Source organism: Tursiops truncatus, chromosome 14 (genome assembly GCF_011762595.2).
Source record: "Tursiops truncatus isolate mTurTru1 chromosome 14, mTurTru1.mat.Y, whole genome shotgun sequence".
Lineage (NCBI taxonomy): Eukaryota > Metazoa > Chordata > Mammalia > Artiodactyla > Delphinidae > Tursiops > Tursiops truncatus.
In genome coordinates, this window is record NC_047047.1 from 11,010,019 (window position 1) to 11,032,118 (window position 22,100).

The window sequence follows — 22,100 nt, forward strand, 5'->3', positions numbered from 1 at the left end:
TGATTTCCTTTCTGAACAATCTGAGGCTAATTCAATTTGTGGCACCTTTCTGCTCTCCAGATTTTTGTCAGAAGGCAAATTACCCGTATATGGCTCTCTACAATCATATAGATGGTTTTGCTGGTTTGGGCTGAGACTTTTACTGAATTGTAAATAAATGATCCCATTGGTACAGGGGGAAAAAAAAAAAGGTTACATGCTATGTAATTCCATTTAGACAACATTATCCTTTTTTTTTGAATTTTATTTTATTTTTTTATCCAGCAGGTTCTTATTAGTTATCTATTTTATATATATTAGTGTATATGTGACAATCCCAATCTCCCAATTCATCCCACCACCACTTTCCCCCCTTGGTGTCCATACGTAAATGACAACTTACAGTGATGGCGTACACATCAGCTCCTGCCAGATGTTAGGTTGGGGGAAGGATGTTCGTAAAAAGGGTGGCACAGGGAAGCTTCTTTTTGGTGATGGAACAGTTCTCCATCTGTACACGAATCTGTACCTGTAATAAAATTTCATAGAAATCCCCCCCCACACACACACAAAATAAAACAACCAAAAGCTGGTGAACTCTGAATAAGGTCTGTATTTTAGTTAATAGTATTGTACCAGGGACTTCCTTGGTGGTCCAGTGGTTAAGACTCTGCACTTCCACTACAGGTGGGGCGGGTTCGATCCCTGGTGGGGGAACTAAGATCCCACAGGCCGCAAGGTGCGGCCAAAAAAAAAAAAAGTATTTATCATACCAAAGTCACCTTCCTAGTTTTGATGGCTGTACTATGATCATGTAAGATCTTACCTTTTAGGGGAACCTGGGTGAAGGGTGCTAGGAACTCTTTACTCTTTCTGCAGTTTCTTGTGAATTGAAAACTATTTCAAAGCAAAGTTATTTTCCCCAAGGAAGTACTTTGTCATTGGCAAAATAAAGTCCCCAAATAAAGAGCAGAACTGCAGAAAGCTTTTGCTGCATGGTGTTCAGTGGTGGGATGCGTTACAGGTTAGTGGTTAAGATCCCGAGCTCTGATACAGACTAATGCCAGTTCACCACTGTGTCCCTAGGCAACTTACTCACCTTCTTCATAGAAAATAGGGGTAATAACAGTGTCTACTTCATAGAACATTTATGAGGATTCAGTGAAATAATGGATGTAAAGGCCTTGGTACAGAAGCAGCCTACAGGAATGACTGAAATGTTACCTGTTACAAATTTTCATATGCAACAGTTACTAACTCATTGTCAATTTTGAGCTACCTTTCTACCAAGAGTGGGGGACTTAGGCTCATCTTTCTGGTTTTTACTTTTTAAAAACTACTCATTTTATATTTAAATCCACATTTAGAAAACAGCTAAGCTAGTTTTGGTTTTAGTTAATTGGCTATAATTCGTAATGTTCATTGTCATAACAACAGTAACAATAATAATGAGAATTTATATAAATCAGTTCGTAATTCTCACAGTGCTTTTGGTAAAGATTTACTCTGAGCCACATTGCAACCTGTGCTATAGTTAGGCATTTTTTAATTCCCATTTTGCAGATCAGGAAAAAATTTGGAGCAATTAAGGGACCTTATGGCCGAAGGGCTAGTCTTTGCGTGGCAGCTGGAACGATCCTTATAAAACACAGACTAGATCATATCAGTCTTCTGCTCAAAGCCCCAGGTTCCCCACCTCACTTGGAGGACAAAGGCCTGACCCACATGTTCCCTCTGGTTTGAACCTTCCGTCACCCTCCAGAATAAACTTGGCCCGTTCCCTCACCCTGAGTCTTTCCTGAGAGGCCATTTCTCAAGGAGCTCCCTCTGACCTGCATATTTAAAACCACAGCCACTTCTCTCTACCCACCCTGACCCCCTGATCCCTAGTTTTCCATCGTACTAATCACCTTCTAATAGAACATGCAGCTTACTTATTTATTAAGTTTATTATTTCCCACCCACTTTTCTCCATGAGAATGTGAGCTCTCTAGGGTAAGGATCTTTGTTTCATTCATGACTAGATCCCAAGTGCCTGTAAATGTTGAATGAGTGAATTCCGGGCAGATAGTGAATTCCAAGTTAATAAGTGTAAGTCCTTCATTTATGCAGCGTATTCTTCTATCTCCTGCCTCTTTGGGTACAAAGATGAACACTAGGGAAGAAAATTAAAGGGACAGGATTCCTTAACCTAGAACTCAAAGAACTGCCCTAACTGTGCTCTTAGAAGCTGATTCCTCCGCGATTCTGACTGTCCTTTCCTCCAGGGAACATCCTGTGGCTGAATGTTCCCTAAAATGTCTTTCAGACCTTGTGTCAGGGGCTGTCTTTTTTTAAACTAGCAGAGGACCAAGCAAGAGGGGCATGAACCATCATAATGGACTTGGGTGGGACATAATGGAGTAAGAGGGATGCCCACGAGAAGAGGACACAGTAACAGGAGATGTGGAGACGCTGGTGCTGGGGGCGCTCGGGAGAATGGGTGGTAGGGTGGAGACGGAGGGGTGTGTGGATGAATTTCTCCCTGGGAAGCCACAAGTGTTTGGGCTCTAAAACTTCAAGGTCTATTCCAGTCTGGTTATTGTTCATCCCGAGGGAGAACAGAAAAGTGAGGGGGGGGAGCTGTCTTTCTTAGTACGTCTGGGTTGCTGTATTCAACCCAGGCTTATAGATGAGTCTCCAGTTAGGAAGCTTGTGCCATTAAGCAAAAAAAAGAAAGGTCACTGAATACATTAAGCCAGGAAGCCTATATTTGGCCTTAAGTTTTGGCCCATCCAGTTCTGGAGAAAGTTAACCTGGGTTGGAAGCAGTTTCCACTTCTCTCTGCTGGCATCCTTTTGGCCTGTGGACATTCACCACCTCAGCCCCCAGACAGATCTGCTCTCCTAGATGGTTTGGCTACTTGTGGGCAGTTCTGAATCGGAGTGGGTGCTCTGTACCAGGGAATTAGCTGCAGATCGTCTTCCTGACTTTGTGTGTCCTCTGAAGAGAAACACGAAGAGGAAAAATGACTTCCCGCTTAACCTAAAATCATGTTCCCCGAGGAGCGGTTTCACTCTCGGTATTGATCAACCTTGCAGGACCGAAGAACTGTGGGCTTAACTCATCTTTACGATCTATAACTAGATGGTGGATCTCAAAGAAATAACTCCATCCTCTTGTTTTCTAGCAGGGCTCCTCTTGCCCTCACAACCAGTTGGGAATGTCACTTGCAGTGTGTACTCAAGTGTTTCCCAAGAGTTTGGACAAGAGCGATTGAAATCAAATGACTGGTTTTAGCCTGCAGATGTCTGCTCAAATATGTACAAAATATAAGTTTTGATTGAATGTCTTCTGACCGAGCCAAAGCTGATTTTTCTAAATATAAGCCAAGTTTTGCGAGTCCATGTAGCCTGGCAAAATGGGCCTCTCATTTGGGAGCTGATGACCTGGAAGCTAAGGTGAAAAGCCAGGTGTCACAGGCCTGCCTGGGAAAGTGACTGCCAGCAGGGGCCCCAGGTGACGGCTTAGAGGGGTCAGTGGATCCTCATGCAGTATGTGTCCTCTTTCCGAAAGTCAGTGCCTGACCAAATGCCCGAAGTCCTGACTCTGTGCCAGTTTTTCTTTTTCACCTTCTACTTCCCTGTCATCTCTTTCTTACTTTACAAAAGAAAAAAGACCTCTCTCTGCCTTACCTGGAGTCACAACAGGGCATCAGTTCTCCAATGCTTTGGTCTCCTCTTTACTGTCTTAAAAGTGATTGAAAACCTACACGTTTTTGTTTACGTGAGATACATCTATTGCCATTTACTGAATTAGAAATTAAAACACAAGAATACACAAGCACGTTTCATCAGCTCATAGAGCTATGACATCATCACACATCATACACCTTATGGAAAATTCCATCATACATTCCCGAGAGCATGAGAGTGAAGAGGGCAAATAACATATTGCTATTCTCACAAAAATAGTTTTCAACTTGAGGCCCCCCAAAGTATCTCTGGGATGCCCGGGAGCCTCTAGACCACACTCTGAGAACAGCTGCTCTAGTGCATTGGCTCAAGGTTAACAAAATTCCAGACTACCACATAGAAAATTCCAAATTTTGTCCAGCAGAGGAGTTGTGCTTCCCATAAAATTTTGCTTTGTATGTTTAAAAATGACATGTATATTGTTTTGATCCGTTGTACCCTAAATAATACTTGTAAAGGTCATCAATCTAGAAGAAAGTTTGTTTTCCAATTTCAATACGTAAGTGTAATTTTATCACCGAGGAGTATCATAGGGTGATTATCAGTGACTTTCAAACACACACATATATGCCATTAGGATAAAATTCTGCAGGGGAAGTAGCAAAGTCATGATTGAAAACTTCTGATTTCTGGGGAGAATTATTTCAGCAGGTGATGCTGGGTCTCCCGTCCCAGTAATATGTATATTGCATGGGACTCTAAAGGGGTTTTACTTTAAATTATCAGCATATCCAGGGTACCTGAAATTACATTTTTTGCAGCTGTTTAAATGATGAACAGTTTAAGATGCAAACCGCAAAACGTGTAAGAGGCTACATATATTTTTCAAAATTCTTTGGGAGGAATACAAGCAGAAGATCCAAAGACTCCTTAAGGCCGTGTATTTACAGATGTTCTTTTATAGATGTGGCTAGTGGGTTTGAAATAAATATTCCTCTTCAGTGAAATAAATATTTTCTAAACCATCACACCATCTATTAGTTTCATCTCTCATTCGAGAGGAGGTGACCCAATGTGAAAGAGCTGGGTCCTACCTGGAATTTTAGTTTCTTAGCACTTGGATTTAGAGAATCTAATTAAGCAATCTGATTTAGGATTTTCCTCCAGTCTGAGGGGAATCCTCATCTTGGAAAATTAAAATACCTGAAGTAGCTATCATATTCTGATCTAAAATTATTTAGGAGAAGTCAAAGGTCACCACAGAATCGTAGGACAGAGAGTCTAGTCAAAAGAGGTCAGATGCTGGAACAGACTTCCATGTGGATGGAAAAGAACAAACACCCACCAACACTGATTTTTTTGTGCACAGCTAATCCCTCAGGAGAGGCACTGACTTGAAAGGGATCAGATTTGCATTTCTTCCTAGAACTTCTCCCAGGCCATGTGGCCCAGCCTCAGTGCAGCCTTCACTGTGCGGGCATCCAATGTGGACAGTCTTTCCTGGCTGGTTCCCGGCTGGGTTTCCCTCTGCAGCTTGTTTCAAATATTTAATGACTTCATTAGTGATGAGCTTTGGATTTTAAAATCATCCGATGGAAAATATCCTACACAAGTAGAGAGAAACAAACAAAAAAACGTATAAGCCTTTCTGGCAAGAAGTGAGTGATGGTGTATTTTCAAGAATTTTATCTGTCTTTCTACAGTTTATGATATAAGCTCTGGGCCAGGCACCTTGTGTGTCAGAAAGTTTCCAGATTCAACTAGATGGTAAATATATGGCTGTGCTTTTTAAAAATAATCTTTTAAAATTTTAGAATAGTTTTAGCTTTATAGAAAAATTGTGTGCCATCTCGTACAGATTATTCCCATAAACCTCACGCCCACACTCCCCTGTTATGAACATCTTACATTAATTAGTGTGGTACATTTGTTACAATTCATAAACCAATACTGATAGCATCATTTTTGAACAACTATATTTAATGTGACACAGTATAGTGTACCATAAAAAATTATTTCACTTCCTTATACCCATTGCATTACTTTTAGAACTTAGCATAATGAATCGGGAATGAAACGTTCCCTAACAGGTTTGTAGATTCATCTTCTCCAGAGAGATTTTCACAGGTGTTTTTGAGACTTTGGGAGGTAGTGGACCTCAGGGTGTCCTTCTGAGCAGCCCTTCCAAGCATGCCTCTTTTTTACAATTTTTAAAAAATGTTTTGGCCGCACCAAACAACATGTGGGATCTTAGTTCCCCAACCGGGGATCGAACCCGCACCCTCTGCTTTAGAAGCACAGAGCCTTAACCACTGGCCCACTAGGGAAGTCCCAAAGCAAACCTCTTTATCTCACTGAAATGTCCCTTCAGTAAATGTAAGCCTGAAACTAGCACATAACTGATTATTCTGTTATCTCTGGAAATTCCTGATACATCATTACTAACTAAAGTCCATAGTTTATTCAGATTTCCTCAGTTTTTACCTAATGTCCTTTTACTGTTCCAGGATTTAGTTGTTATGTCTCCCTAAGGCGCCTCTTGGTTGTGACAATTTCTCAAACTTCCCTTGTTTTTAATGACCTGGGCAGTTTTGAGGAGTACTGGTCAGGTTTTTTGTAGAATGTCCCACAGTTTGGACCTGTCTGATGTTTTTGGTCATTTTTCTTATGATTAGATTTGGGTTATATGTTTTGGAGGAGGAAGACCGTAGAGGAGAAATGCCATTCTCATCGTATCAAGGGTACATTCCGTCAGCACGACTTACCATTGTTGGTCTTGACCTTGACCATCTGGCTGAGCTGGACGTTTGTCAGTTTCTCACTCAGAAGTTTTCCTTTCATTCCCCTTTCCCTACTGTCCTCTTTGGAAGGAAGTCACTTCGTGCAGCCTTAAGGAGTCAGGAGTGATGCCCCTCTTTGGGGGCAGAGCGTCTGTATAAAAACCATTCGGAATTCCTCTGCATGGGGCATTTGTCTCTTCTCCCCCTTTTATTTAATCATTTGTTCATATCAATATAGACTCATGGATATTTGTTTTATACTTTGGGTTACAATTTAATGCTACTTTATCTTCTTGCTCAAATTGTCCCAGCTTTGGCCATTGGGAGTTCTTTCAGCTGGATCCCGTGTCTCTTTGCCGTACCCCCATCCGTGTGTGTGTGTGTGTGTGTGTGTGTGTGTGTGTGTGTGTGTGTGTGTGTGTGTGTGTGTGTGTGTGTGTGTGTGTGTGTGGTGTGGTGTGCTGTTTGTGTTATATTTTGCTCCAGGCTCACGTGTGTTTTGCTCCAACCTGACACTCATCCATTTCTCCGAGGAGCTCTGGTTCCTTTCACTGGAGAATAGTATTATAAGAAACCAAGATCTGGATTGCCTCTCTTCCTTTCTCCTTAAAATTAATGTCAGCTAATTTTTTTCATTTCCAAGATGTCTTCAGACCTCTGAAATGATAGAATTTTCTTCATTCAGCACCAGTGTCTTTTCTTCAAGTAATCAATAATGATGCCTTGTGTTTATATAATTCCTTATGAATACATTGAGTTTTACTATTAAAAAGGGATTCATTACCACAGATCACCTGAAATTTTTAAAACTGTAACTTTTATCCTGCTGTTTCTGGTACCCTGACGTGTCCATACTGTGGAGTGTATGCGGTGCTAAACAGGAGAGTGTCTGTGTGAGCCTCAGAAACTACTTGTCTTGACTTGGGGGCCAGGGATTCCCATACCTCCTCGCAGAAATTTCAAAACTAAATGATACTGCTTTGTTACCTAATGTTTCGTCATCGGGGAAAAATAAAGGCTTTTAATGAATTACAGCTGCCTTTTAAAAAATTTTTTTTAACATCTTTATTGGAGTATAATTGCTTTACAATGGTGTGTTAGTTTCTGCTTTATAACAAAGTGAATCAGTTATACATATACATATATCCCCATATCTCTTCCCTCTTGCATCTCTCTCCCACCCTCCCTATCCCACCCCTCTAGGTGGTCACAGAGCACCGAGTTGATCTCCCTGTGCTATGCGGCTGCTTCCCACTAGCTATCAGTTTTACATTTGGTAGTGTGTATATGTCCATGCCACTCTCTCACAGCTGCCTTTTAAGCCCATGGTTGCCTTGCTCCTGGTACATAGGGTTTAATCCTAGGTTTGTTTTTCAAACACCAACACGTATTTTTAATTAACTTTGCATTTATGGCTTGAAGCAGTGAACCAAGAAGTAAAAGGATGCTGAAACCCCCATACGATTCTGATAAACAGAAGCCTGTCTCTCTGCAGCTGGTCTCACGGCTCTCCTTCCCCTCCAGGTCTGACTGAGACCGCGATCTTCAGCTGTGAGGCCCACAATGACAAAGGGCTGACCGTGTCCAAGGGCGTGCAGATCAACATCAAAGGTAAGCGGCAGGGTGGAGTGCCCCCTGCATGTTCCGGGGGTTAGGGGGTACAGTGTGATCTCTGCAGCCAGCCACCTGGGATTGAGTCCTGGCTTCCCTTTGTGACCTTGGACAAGTCACTTAACCTTTCTGCCTTCGGTGTTCCCCTGTGTAAAATGGGGATGATTACAGAACCTACCTCCTCTTGAGGGTTCAATGAGATAATGCAAGTAAAAGTACTCATAACAGGGCCTGACACTTGTCTTTGATCAACATTAGCTAGTTTAGTTCTGCTCAGATGGAGAAGAAAATTGTCTGAAATGCTGACCCTGGATCATCTTGGCTCCTATTTTCACTTTTTCCTTTTCTACCCTGAACTAGTCCCCATAACTCCTTGAAGAGCCCCCAGGGTAGGCGCAGCTTGGGGCACTGATCTGAGGATGGGCTCTGTCCTTCCTTGGGCATCTGGGGCTGAAGCAAGTCTCCACCAGCAGCTGTCCTGAGGAAGGAGAAGGTCAGAGTCACTCTTCTGGGGGCACAGGGCTCCTGTCCCTCTCTCTCCTAACCTCCTCCACCCCCCTTGCTTCCTCTGAGGTGGGATATAACAGAATGGAAGGCGCATGTTTGAAACCTCCCCCAGGCTGGTGGAGACATTCCAGTCCAATTATCTGCCATTGGATTGGACAATCCAAACCAATCATCAGATTCCTCCTCCTTTTGTGGGATCAAAGGTATTTAAACCTGAAACTTGAAAGGAAAGGAAAACCGTCTTTTTATCCCTTTCAACTCATCTCCCTTAACCTTTCTCATAGAAATTCAGGGAAATGGTATGTTTTAGTATTTGTTCTTAATTTATTTTTAATTAATTTATTTTTATTGAAGTATAATTGATTCACAATGTTATGTTAATTACTGCTGTATAGCAGTGATTCAGTTATATATATATATATATACATATATATACTGTTTTTAATATTCGTTTCCATTGTGGTTTATCACAGAATATTGAATATAGTTCCCTGTGCTATACAGTAGGACCTTGTTGTTTATCCGTTCTATATATAAAAGCTTACATCTGCTAACCCCAGCCTCCCATTCTATCCCTCCCCCACCCCCCTCCCCCTTGGTGACCACCAGTCTGTTCTCTATGTTATTTGTTCTTAATTTAAATATTAAGAGGCAATATTGAGTTCATATTCCCTTTGGTCTTATCCTTGGGGAAATAATAGAGGGGAAAAAGCAGAATGTGTTTAATAATGAGTTAAAGGGTGGGTAGTGCACAGCAGAAGACTCAAAATTACAAAAGACATACTTTTTAAAGGTGCTGATGGTTTAGTTTCAGCAAATCAACTAGAAGAGGCTATGAGAGGGCATTTCCAAAAAGTTCATTGGAAGAAAAAAATGAGCAAACTGAAAGTTACTAGGAGAGGAACTGAATAACTTCCTTCCTTCATTACGAATTCCATTATTACAATTTTCAAAAGAAATGTTGAGAATTTCGGGAATCCACGCGTGGGCATAAATTTGTAAAGACATTTTCATAAAATATCAACATCTTAAAGTTTAAAAATCCATAAAATGAGAAGCACTTCCTGAATTTTATGCTTCAGACAGAATCGCAACTAGGACTTTATTTTAATAAAGCCAATTTCCAAACCTTATGTTTGGGGCTTTCGTTGATTTAAGCATGTATATCAAAGCAACCAAAACTCCCTGCTCGTCTGTTATCAACTGAGGTATATACGTGGCCAAACTTTGATCTGGAAAGGCAGATACTCTATTTAGGGAAGTGAGTCAAACGAAACACTGACTCTTTCCCATTCATCCGTCTGTGTGTCTCCTGGTAAAACTGAAACTCCTGAATACCGTACCCAGTGAGCGCTTAACACGGTCCCAGCCTTCCTTCCCTCTTATCCCCTGCGCATCCTGTCCTCGCCTTTACCACCAGCGCACCTCCCCCAGACCTCGTACGTGCGTTACCGCATTTCATCCTCACCCCAGCCCGTGGAGCAGTGTGGTCACTCCCCGCCCTTAGTAGAAGCGGGAGCTGAGTTTAGAGAGGGCATTGAGCTGAGCCATGGGCCATGCAGCTGGCTGAATGGTGACCCCACTCCCCAGCCCCTGCTGGTACTCGCTGGTCTGCTTGCTGCCCCTGCAACCAGCTTCCAGCGTCCTGTTGAGGGACACTAGTGCTGGAGTCAGGCAGACCCGAGTTTAAGTCCCCATTCTGCTGCTTATGAGTTCTGTGCGCTTTGGCAAGTTTTTAACTTCTCTGGTCCTCAGTTTCCTCATCCGTCAATGGGGATCGTAAGACTGCTGCTCTGATAGGGTTCTTCCTATCAGACCAGTCATGTTTAATGAAGTCCTTAGGTTCCTGGCACAGAGTAAGCACTCAAAAACATGAGTCATCATTTTGGATTATTAGTGCGGTTATTACCATTAATTAAGATTTAAACGTATGGGAATTTTCTGGTGGTCCAGCGGTTAGAACTTCGTGCTTTCACTGCTGAGGGTGAGGGTTCCATCCCTGGTCCGGGAACGAAGATCCCGTGCGGCACAGCCAAAATAAATAAATAAAAATAATATTGATTCACAGATTTTAATATATATTTCCTTTTTTAAAAAGAGTTAAATATAGCACAAGACACTAAAACCCTCAAACTTCAGATCCTTGTTGGATTCTAATTTAAATATCTATCCACGTCCCACCCGTGGCTGAGGTCATTGCACGTGCATTACGGTATGCCCTCCCCTCCCTGCAAGCAGATGCACTTGGGTCTTTTGCTTAGCTGACTCTCCCCTATTCCTCGGCCTGGAAAGCTTCCTTCCTCCATCACACACGCGCATATGCACGCACGCATGCACACACATGCGTGTTCCCATGGTACCCCTCTTTTCTCAGCACAAGGCACTCATCCTCAATCAATGTGGGTCTCCCCAACGCAGCCTTTAGCTCCACAAGGGCAGCGCCATGGCTCTTCACCCCCATTGAGAGCACCAGCGCCCTGCATACAGTAGCAGGAAATGGATGTCTCCCCATCCTTGTCCAGCTAAAACTTCTCACTTCACCAGGGGTCAGGAAAGCAGGTCTACATCCCACTTCTCTGGCCCTGGCCGAGCCATCCTATCACTGCAAGACTTCCGTAGGCTAATACCATTGCCCTTAGGGGTACGATGGCTCATCTTTAAAACTTGTGTTTAATTTTCCCAGTCTCAAGAAACAGAAGTAGCCTTGGTATTATTAATGCATTTGTTTGGTAGCTGTGGCCTCCCGTGGTTTATAATTGTGTCTGTGGTGTGTCTTTGTTTTTTACATAGCAATTCCCTCCCCGCCAACTGAAGTCAGGGTCCGCAACAGTACCGCACACAGCATCCTGATCTCCTGGGTCCCCGGTTTTGACGGATACTCCCCGTTCAGTGACTGCAGCATTCAGGTGAACTTCCGTAATGAAAAGAAGTGGCTGTTTGGTGCTCAGTGGGTCTGCCTGATTTTTCTTCCTCCTGAGGATGGGTGCTGAGATCATTTCAACACCCCCATTCAGAATCCCTTGACCTTCCCCCCGATCAGCGTCCACTGGGCATGCACCATTTTATGATGTTCTGCCCCTGCCCCTCCCCGCGCCCCTGTGACGCTGCCTCTTTCCTGTGCATGGTCCAGGGCCAACTGGAAGAGAAACATGTTTCCAAGATAGAATGTCATGAGACCAGGGAGAATTAATTTTTAAGATACAAAAACCCATCTGGCTTGTAACCAGGAGTCCAAGGAGCCAGGTCCTCTGCAGCCTGGCTTCTCCTGGGTTGGTGGCCATGAAGGACAGAAGAGCAAGCACAAGATGGATCATCTTCACTATTGGATGTTGCATCTCAGCCTGTGGCTTCCAGGGAAACCTGGGGATTACAGGCCTTACGGAGTCATCACCCACTTTTAACCACTACCTAAAATTGGTATAAAATAGAGCTGTAAGAAATATAGGTTAGCCATCCTAAAATGACACCTTGCCATGAGATAGGCTCTGCTCTGAGTGTTCATTTCATAAAAAAGGGAAGGGTAGGGCTTCCCTGGTGGCGCAGTGGTTGAGAGTCCGCCTGCTGATGCAGGGGACACGGGTTCGTGCCCTGGTCCGGGAAGATCCCACATGCCGCGGAGCGGCTGGGCCCGTGAGCCATGGCCGCTGAGCCTGCGCGTCCGGAGCCTGTGCTCCGCAGCGGGAGAGGCCACGACGGTGAGAGGCCCGAGTACCGCAAAAAAAAAAAAAAAGGGAAGGGTAGCAGTAACTACCTTTTACCGAGTGCCCACAATGGCCCAGGGACTTTGCAGACATTATCTTAACTTGGAACCCACACCAGCACTGCAGGGCCACAGTGCACACAGAGCCTGTGAGTGGCAAAACCGGAATTCAAGCCCAGGAAACTCTGATGCCCAAAGCAATGCTCAGGACCACCTGCTCCTCCGTGTCTCAGGAAGACGTTGCAGGTGGGAACAGGTAGTTGAACACACATGGATTATCCGCTGAAAACATGAATGCATTCTGCCTGTACTTGATCATACAGTAACGTCAGGGATTATTCTTAGTTTTCTAAATGTCTGGTCTTATTAGGTAAAAACATATTAACCTGACATGGGCCAGTCATGCCAACTCAGCTGAGAGAAGTGACTTTCATAGAATTTTATGTGTTGACAACTAGATGTTTTTAATACCAAGTGGAACTCATTTCTCTGCTCTTATTGCCTCCCACCCTTGTGTAACAGCTGTTTCTTCTCAGAAGAGTAAAAACATATCATCCCCAAAATAGCCTCCACCCTCACCCTGCTACCCACAGCCTTGCTTAATCTTGTCCATCGTTATTTGCAAACCTCCCAAGTACTGGTAAGTGTTAGGAATTCTCCTTGTGTCTACAAAGTCTCACCAGGGATATCCTTGTTTTTGAACAGCTTTTTTGAAACATATTTTACATACCATAATATTCACCCATTTAAAGTGTACAATTCAGTCGTTTTTAGTATAGTCAGAGTTCTGCAGTCATCACCATTATCTTATTGGGACTGTATTAATAAGAGATATTGGCCTGTAGTTTTCTTGTGTTAGCTTTTTCTGGTTTTGGTATCAGGGTGATACTGGCCTTATAGAAAGAGTTGGGAAGCGTTCCCACTTCTTCTGTTTCTTGGAAGAATTTGAGGAAGGTTGATGTGAAATTGTCTTCAATATTTAGTAGAAATCACCAGCAAAGCCATCTGTTCCTAGGCCTTTGTTTGTGGAAAGTTTTTTTGAGTAATACCAGCTCAATCTCTTTACTTGTTATAGATCTATTCAGATTTTCTATTTCTTCGTCAGTCAGTTTTGGTAATTTGTGTGTTTCTAGGAATTTGTGCGTTTCTTAGGTTATCTAATTTGTTGGTATACAGTTGTTCATAATCTTCCATTAGAAGCTTTTTTATCTTTGAAGTTAGAAGTGATGTCCCCTCTTTCATTCCTGATTTTAATAATTTGAGTTGTCTCTTATTTTTCTTGGTCAGTCTGACTAAAGGTTGGTCAGTTTTATTGATTTTTTTGAAGAACCAACTTTTGGTTTCATTAATTTTTTCTATTTTTTAAAATTCTGTTTCATTCATTTCTGCCCTAACCTTTATTTCCTTTCTTCTGTTTACTTTAGCTTAATTTTTTTCCCCTTTTTGTTTCTTGTAGTGAAAGTTTAGGTAATTGATTTGAAATTTCTCCTTTTTTGATATAGGCAGTTATACTATACATTTCCCTGTAAGCACTGCATTGGCTGTATACCATAAGATTTGGTATTTGGGGGTTTTTCCATTCAAAATCAAGTTTTTGATCACTTTTCTTATGATTTCTTCTTTGTTCTATTGGTTATTTAGGAGCGTGTCATTTAATTTTCACTTAGTTGTGAATTTCTTAAGTTTTCTTCCTTCGTTGGTTGTGTTTAGAGGATATACTTATTATGACTTCCATCTTTTTTTTTTTTCTTTTGGCCACGCTGTGCGGCATGCAGAACTTCCCTGACCAGGGATTGAACCCATGCCCCCTGCAGTGGATGTGTGAAGTCTTAACCACTGGACCACCCTGGAAGTCCTCATCCTTTTAAATTTATTAAGGCTTGTTGTATGGCCTTGCATATGTTCTATCCTGGAGAATGTTCCATGTGCAGTTGAGGAGACGGTGTATTCAGCTGTGGTTGGGTGGAACGTTTATATGTCTCTTAGGTCTAGGTGGTTTATAGTCCTGTTCACTTATTCTGTTTCCTTGTTAAACTTCTGCCTCATGGTTTTATCTATTATTGAAAATAGGAAATCGAGGTCTCAACTATTATTTTTGAATTATGTATTTCTCCCTTCAGTTCTATCAGTTTTTTTGCTTCACATATTTCAGGACTCTGTTGTTTCGGGAACAACCAGGGCCTGTTTCCCTGTATATGGACATAACTGAACCTACATATGGACACAAATACAGCATGAACCAGCCCTTTTTTTAAGAAAAAATGAGGTATAGTTTTAGGTACACAACATAGTGATTCAAAATTTTTAGAGATTATGCTCCATTTATAGTTATTATAAAATATTGGCTATATTCCCTGTGTGGACCAGCCTTTTTAAAAATTGTTTCCAGTTACTGAACTGTTTGAAGAGTCCAAGAGGACATGAGACTCCTTCCCATAGGAGGGTGTTACCTTCAGGGAGACTGAGGAAGAGTACTGCCCCCACTTGGAGAAGAGTGTGTCTCAGGGTAGACGTGAGGTAGAGGGGAGGTAGAGTAGGGTGGTGGAGTGGTCTGAAAACACCAGGTCACCCCTGCAGGTGGAGGATGATCACACAAGCTTCACTTACACTCTCTTTGCCTTGGCTTTGGGTGGCCAGGGCGTGAAAAATCATCCTGAGACTGCTAAATTGCAGCCCCTCTTGCCCACCTTGGATCCTATTGTGCAGGACATGGTTATCCTGTCTGTGCCCCACCAGCTAGCTCAGGCTTCCTTCACCCATTCTCCTTTCCATCTCTCCTAGGGTTACCGGATTTAGCAAATAAGAATCCAGTTACTTTACAAGTTAATTACACTGTTGATTTTGTGTCATACCTATACCCATAATTATTGGTGGTCTATCTGAACTTTAAATATAAACGGGTGTCCTTTATTTTCTCTGGCAGTCCTAGTGAGGTCGATCAAAACTGGCTCCACAAGTTATATACTTTCACATTCTGTTGATTAACAATGTATTCCCATTTCTGAAGGGACCAAGTATCATTTTGTAGCAGAGTCCCAGTTTGTTACAATTTTAAACTCTGACTTGGTAACAAATGAATGTTTTGGACAAGATTCACATCCACCCACTAGCAGGACACACCCTCTCACTTCCCCTGGTCTTGGCATTAGTTCCTTTCTTCACCCATTTTTGGGCTATGGACTCCGTTTCTATTTTTAACTCTCCCACATATGTCTTGCCGTTTCATGCCCTCCTTTCCCCCAGAACCCACTGAGCACTGTTAGAGAAACCCGTCTTCTTCTAGGAACATGCCCTCCAAGAGTGTCCCTGTGCCTGGAAATGGTCCAACGCGTTGTTCCGGAAATAGGGCAGGGGTGGGGAGCCAAGGTTTCCTCCACCTTAGTTCCAGCGCTTGGTCAGCAGGAAGTAGGTGCAGACTCTAAAGTGAAGAAACAAAGAGTGATTTCTGCCAACAGCCACCACCAAGATAAGCACACAGCTCCTGGTTTGTCCTCTGGTGGCTCCTCAGGCCAACTGGTACCCTCTTGTCACCCCGCAGAGTCTGCGGGTCTGAGTCAGAGGTGAGACTCGGTCCCAGCACCGCCCTCATGGTATCCACTAGGGGATTTGGAATTCCAAAATGTTGATCTGTGGCCCCTTGACCTAAATTGCAAACACACATATCCTGAAATAACAGCGTTGTTTCCACACCCCATAATTGCAAGCCCATTATTATCAGAAATATATTTTGTGGGTTTAAGATTTTATTCCCCAAATTGTTTTTGGTGGCTTCTTTTTTGTCCAATACTATTTTTGTCTTTCTGATTTTATATGTACAACATATTTTAGAAGTTGTGAAAAACATACAGTGAGAGAAAACTCTGCCTGATCCCCGTTCCCAGATAAGAGGTTTCCTTAAAGGAAAAGCTGGAAGTTTAGCCTGAGACTGAATTTTGCTGGGAATCCCTCTCTCTTGCCTGTGCATACAGAAGACATGGAGAGGGATGTGGAGAGACTGGTGGAGTTTATGGAGAGAAAGATGAGGTACAAGGGCTCAGGGGAAAGAGCTGATGGGTTTTTAAAAGATTTGGAGAAAAGCTTGTTGGGTGAGGTGCAAATGACCCTTTCCTATATCTCCCCACCAAAAAATGCCATAAAATCTATACTATCTGTGTTTGCTTTTGGAGTTGAATCTATATGGGAGTGGGAATTGGGGGGTAAGAATAAAGGACATGCTAAAATTAGCCTCAGAGCAAGAGCAGAATTCCTCAGGAGACATAATGAAAAGAAATACAGATTTTTTTAAAAAAAAAATTAAGTATCTCATCTTCTAAAGTGGGATTTGGGAAATATTTTCTCTAAAGGGTCAGACAGTAAATATTTCAGGTTTTGCCCCACATACGAAGTCCCTTGTCTTTACTGCATAGTCTGTGAAACAGCTGAAAAAAATGATCAAGAAGCGAAGTGATTCTGAGGAAGAGCTACTTTTATTATAAGTTATAATGTAGAATAACTATAATGTTATGATGACGATTATTTGCTCTGTTACCTGCTGGAGTGAGAACACTTATTTTAGGCATTTTTCATCAGGTCCGCAATTGTTGCACCCAGTGAGTAGCATGAGTAATACACAGCGATCCTGGTGGGAAATTTAAGGTGTGGCCCGAAAGGAAGCAGGTACTTCCCCTCAGTGGAGAGGAAGGGCCATGTACACCGAATGCATGAATGCCCCCAGTCTGACATTCCTGCCCCCTTACTAACGCCTGGTCCACAATTTTACTCTTCATTTAGGTCGAGGAAGTTGAGCCACTGAGTCATGGCTCAGTCATGATTTTTAACACCTCTGCTTCACCACATCTGTATCAAATCGAGCAGCTGCAGGCTCTGGCGAATTACAGCATCGGTGTGTCCTGCATGAATGAAGTCGGCTGGTCCGCAGTGAGCCCTTGGATTCTGGCCAGCACGACCGAAAGAGGTAATTCCTGGGGTTCAGAATGCATATTGTGCCTGATGACATGTGATGAAACAAATCCTTCCCAGTGGCCTGATTCAGAGTTTAACTTTTTCTTTGTGTGGCCTTCGTCTCTGGAGGATAATTTTATGGAGGTGACCAATGAAAATAAGAAAGATGTTTCCTTCTATAATTGAAAAGGATTTAGTGACAAACTTTATACTTACTATGTATAGGGAATATTTTCTTTTACCTAGGAGGATATTAATAGTCGCATACTCTTTATAGCATATATTATTTTAATTAAAATATAAATATATGAAAGTTATTACTCATAGCATCAAACTTAAGAAAACTAATAAATGTGGAAGTGGCTAATGTTCAATAAGCACCTACTACATGCCAGGGACCATCTTAGGTACTTTACATGCATTATTTCATTAACTCCTCATAGCAATCATATGAAGTAGGTACTGTTGTCTCTACATTATTTTCTTATAGCAAATTTTATTTACATCTGTAAACTTTCATTTCTGTGTGCTGCTTTTGGTTTTCCAAGCGTTTGTATTTTTTCTATGAATATTGTAGTTATGTTAGATTTGAATTGTCCAGTTTCCATTATTTTCCAATTTAGAGCTCTGGATTACTCAGAACCTCTTTCCTGACCTTAACTCCAGCCTTACATAATCAGTGCTCCAATTTTAATACAGACGGTGGGACAGGTCTAGGTCATAAATTGTTAGGGCTTAATCCTTGCACAAATGAAACTAGTGCCAAGATTGTAACATATCTTAAATGAGGAAGAAAAACCTCTGAGAACAATTTTTATATGGTGTTTCCTTTTCATTCAGTTTAAAAAACTTTCTGGTTTCTGTTTTGATTTCTTCCTTAACCCATTAGTTATTTAGGTGTCTAACGTAGTTTCCAAATACTTGTATTAGTGATTTCTAATTTCATTCTGTTGGGGCCAAAGAACATAATTCATATCGCTTGAATCCTTTGAAATGTATCAAGACTCAATTTTACAGCCCAGAACATGGTCTATCTTGACAATGTTCCATGTGTACTTGAGAATGTGTATTCTGCTCTTATTAGATGGAGTGTTTTATAAATGTTACCTTGGTCAAGTTAGTTGACAGTGTTTTTTAAATTGTATTCTTATTGATTTTATGCCTCCTTTTTCTATCAGTTATTTAGCCGGGTGCATTGAAATCTGTTGTTATAACTGTGAATTTATCTATTTCTATTTGTAGTTCTAGCAGTTCACATGTTTTGAAGTTCTGGTATTTTGTGCATAACTGTGTAATATTACTATGCTCTCCTAATACATTGGCCACTTTATCATTATGAAATTATTTTCTTTATCTTTGGTAATATATTCTGTGAAATCTATTTTATCGATATTAATAATAGCCATTTTACTCTTTCTTTTGATTCCGTGGTGTATCTTTTATTCATACTTATTTTTAACTTACTTGAATCTTTATATTCAATGGGTATTTCATGCAGGCAGTACTTTACTTCACAATCCTTGCCTTTAAATTGGGGTATTTAATCCATTAAAATGTAATGATATCATTCATATGGGTAGGTTTACATCTGTCTTCTATTTGTTCTGTCTGTAATTTGTTCCCCTTCTTTTGGGTTCATTGAATGTTTTTATTCTATTTTATCTCCTTTTTGACTTCTTAGCCATAACTCTTTTTTTCTGTTCTTTCAATGGTTGCTTTAGGGTTTATAGTATACAGGTTTAACTTATTACCATATGCCTTCAAGGGATGTTTATACCACCTCAGGTATAGTGTAGGAACCTTAACATAGTATACTTTCATTTTTCTTTTGATATCTCCAGATATTTATTCTATTGTTGTCACTCACTTTACTTTTACATATGTTATAAACCCACACTAGATTGTTATTATTTTTGTTCAAAGAGTCCTAATCTTTTAGAGTGATTTATATAATTATAAAAAACCTATATTTACCCACGTGGTATTTACCCAAATGGTAGTTACCATTTCTAATGTTATTCAGTTTTTTGGTGTAAATCTGTACATATTTCCATGTGGTATTATTTTCCTCCTTCCTAAAGGATTCTTCATTACTTCTTGTAGTGGGAATCTTGGTGAGAAATTCAGCTTCTGTATGTCTGAAAGAAATCTTTATTTTACCTTTGAGGGGTTTCTTTGGACTTCATTTTGTAAGGTATTTTTATTAGGCATAGAGTTCTAGGTTACTGCACTGTCTTCTTGCTTGCGTTGTTTCTGATAACAAACCTGTGGTAATTCTTAATTTATTCCTCTGTGTATAATGTGTCTTATGTCTCTGGTTTTCCTTTTGTATTTGATTTGGAGCAATTTAATTATGATGTGCCTTGGTGTAATTTTCTTTATATCCCTTGGGCTTGGGGGTTCATTGAACTTCTGAGATCTGCGTGTCTATAGTTTGCATCACATTTGGAAAATGTTGGCCATTGCTTCTTCAAATATTTTTTTCTGTTCCTGCCTCTCCGCTCCTTTGAGGACTCCAGTTACCCATGTATCATATCACTTGAAGTTATCCATAATTCACTGATGCTATTGCTTTTTTCCCTGCTTTTCTCCTTGTGTTTTATTTTGGGTAGTTTCTATTACTGTGTCTTCAAATTCACTAATCTTTTCTTGTGCAGTATCTAATCTGCCATTAATTCTATCTAGTGTATATTTCAACTCTCACATTGTAACTTTTCGGGTTTTTTTGGATCTTTCCTGTCTCTACTTAACTTTTGGACCATATGGAATACAGTTATAATAACTGTTTTAATGTCCTTGTCTGCTAATTCTAACATCAGTCTTATTTCTGGAGTGGTTTTGATTGATTCATTTATATTCCTTGTGGAGAGTACTTTCCAATTTTTCTACATGTCTGGTAATCTTTGGTTGGATTCCTGACATTGTGAATTTTACTTTGTTGAGTGCTAGATATTTTTGTATTCTTATAAATAGTGAGCTTTGTTTGGGGTCACAGTTAAGCTAATGGGAAAAGACTGATCCTTTTGGACATTGCTTTTAGTATTTGTTAGGCTGGACCAGAGCAGTGCTTCATCTAGGGTCAACTATTACCCACTATTGAGACAAAACCATTATGTGTACTCTACCCAGTGCTCCTTGAATCATTAGATTTTCCAGGCTGATTGATGGGAACAGGCACTATTCCTGGCCCTGAGTGAGGCCCAGCCACTCTTATCTTTAATTTTTTCATGTGGTTCTTTTCCTGTCTTCCTCCAGAGTCATCCTAGTGACTCCTTTGCCGTCTCCTGGGCGTTTGTCTTTCTTGGTTTACTGTCTCTCATTCTCATGGAGCACATTCTCAATTAGCTCTAGAGAGAATATATATATAAATAAAAACTGTGGGACCTTGCATGTCTGTTTGTCATACTGGATTGGTAATTTTTCCTAATAGAGAATTTTAGGTTGGAAATGATTTTCCCTCAAAATTTTAAAAGTATTTCTGCATTGTTTTTTAGCTTCATGTGTCATTGTAGAGAATTTTGATAACTTGAGTTTTCTAGGTGAACTGTTTTTTAGTTTTAATTTTTCTTTAATATCTTTTCTCTTTAATCATGGTGCTGTAATGAGCTGTGATGTGGGATCTGTTTCATTCGTCATCATAGGCATTCAATCTAGGAATGCAAATGCTTTGGTTTTGAGACTTTTTCTTATACATTTTTTCCTTTCAAAATGTTCTTCTATTTTTCTTTCCAGATAACTGTATTAGACATTTGTTGAAACTCCTTTAATTGCTTCCTCAATTTTTTTTTACCTCAAATTGGCCTCCTTTTTAAAATTTTTATTCTACTCTTCTTTTGGAGATTTACTTGATTTATCTTCTAATTCTTCTGTTGAATACTTTATTGAAATTGGCAATGTCATATATAAGAATAATTTTATTTTTCATTGACAGTTTTTTCCAGTTCTCAATTATGAGAGCCTTTTCTTATCTTTGACTATGTTAATTATTGGTTTTGTTTGTTTGTGTTTTAGTTTTCTCTAGTTCCCTACGTTGTCTCTGCCTCCTCTGAGTGCTCTGTCCTGTGTTTTGTTCTGGTCTCTGACATTCATGAAGCAGACCTCCCCAGCCTCTTCTGATCTTCCACTGTCTCTCCTATTGAAGAGTGAAGAACCAGCGATTGATGGGAAGCTCTGTGAGCATGGGTGGGGCTTGTAGGTTTCACTGTCAGGTGATTGGCCAGCGACCTAAGTGTTTTAGTTTGGATACCCCCAAGTGTCAATATTGGCTTTCTTTCCCCCAGAGCCACTTACTTCCTCTAGAATTGAGTCTCCTGTCTGCTGCCTCAGGAATATGAACACAGCTGCTGATGCTCTAAGATCAGGTGGGGAGGAGCCAGAGGTGGAGTCCCCCTCAGTCAATGTATGAACTTCCTCTTATTTCCCTAGTTGTCAGCCCCTCATCGTGCCTCCATTCTACTGGTGCCCCAAGTCCAGTAGTTTTTCAGTTCAGAGAATAAAGCATCCTGTCTCCTGTGGGAATTTGAGGGATACCTGCCAGCTGTGTGTGGGAATAGGTTAGAGGGATCTCGAGGGCTACTTCCTGATCAAACTTTCAATCTTCCAGTTTTAGTCCCCACTCTGGTCCCTTGGCCCTCTGCTTCTGAGCCTCTCTGTGGTTCTTTGGGGAGAATCCGTTTACTGAGTTAATTACACCTTCTTACTCTGCTTTTCAGCTTTCATATGTATGTTGGCATTTCTCTTCCACTGTTGACTCCTCTGTACCCTGTGAGTTTATACTGTTATAAATTTCTTATTGTCATCATAGAGAGGTTTTAGGAGAGAGTAGACATAAAGACATGTTGAGTCAACCATGTTTCTCTGTAAATTGTACTGTGTGACTCGTTTCATAGATACAGCTTTAGCTATATA

The 22,100-nt window shown here is 41.0% G+C and overlaps 1 protein-coding gene across 1 annotated transcript in view; it reads left to right on the plus strand.

The window, feature by feature from the left end:
* Window positions 1-22,100, plus strand: part of MERTK (MER proto-oncogene, tyrosine kinase) — a 111,575-nt gene that overhangs the window by 39,393 nt on the left and 50,082 nt on the right. Inside the window, exons 5-7 of the mRNA XM_033838402.2 lie at window positions 7,958-8,044; window positions 11,342-11,457; window positions 17,022-17,205. Of these exons, the coding sequence (XP_033694293.1) occupies window positions 7,958-8,044; window positions 11,342-11,457; window positions 17,022-17,205 (387 nt within the window). The remainder of the gene's footprint in view (window positions 1-7,957; window positions 8,045-11,341; window positions 11,458-17,021; window positions 17,206-22,100) is intronic.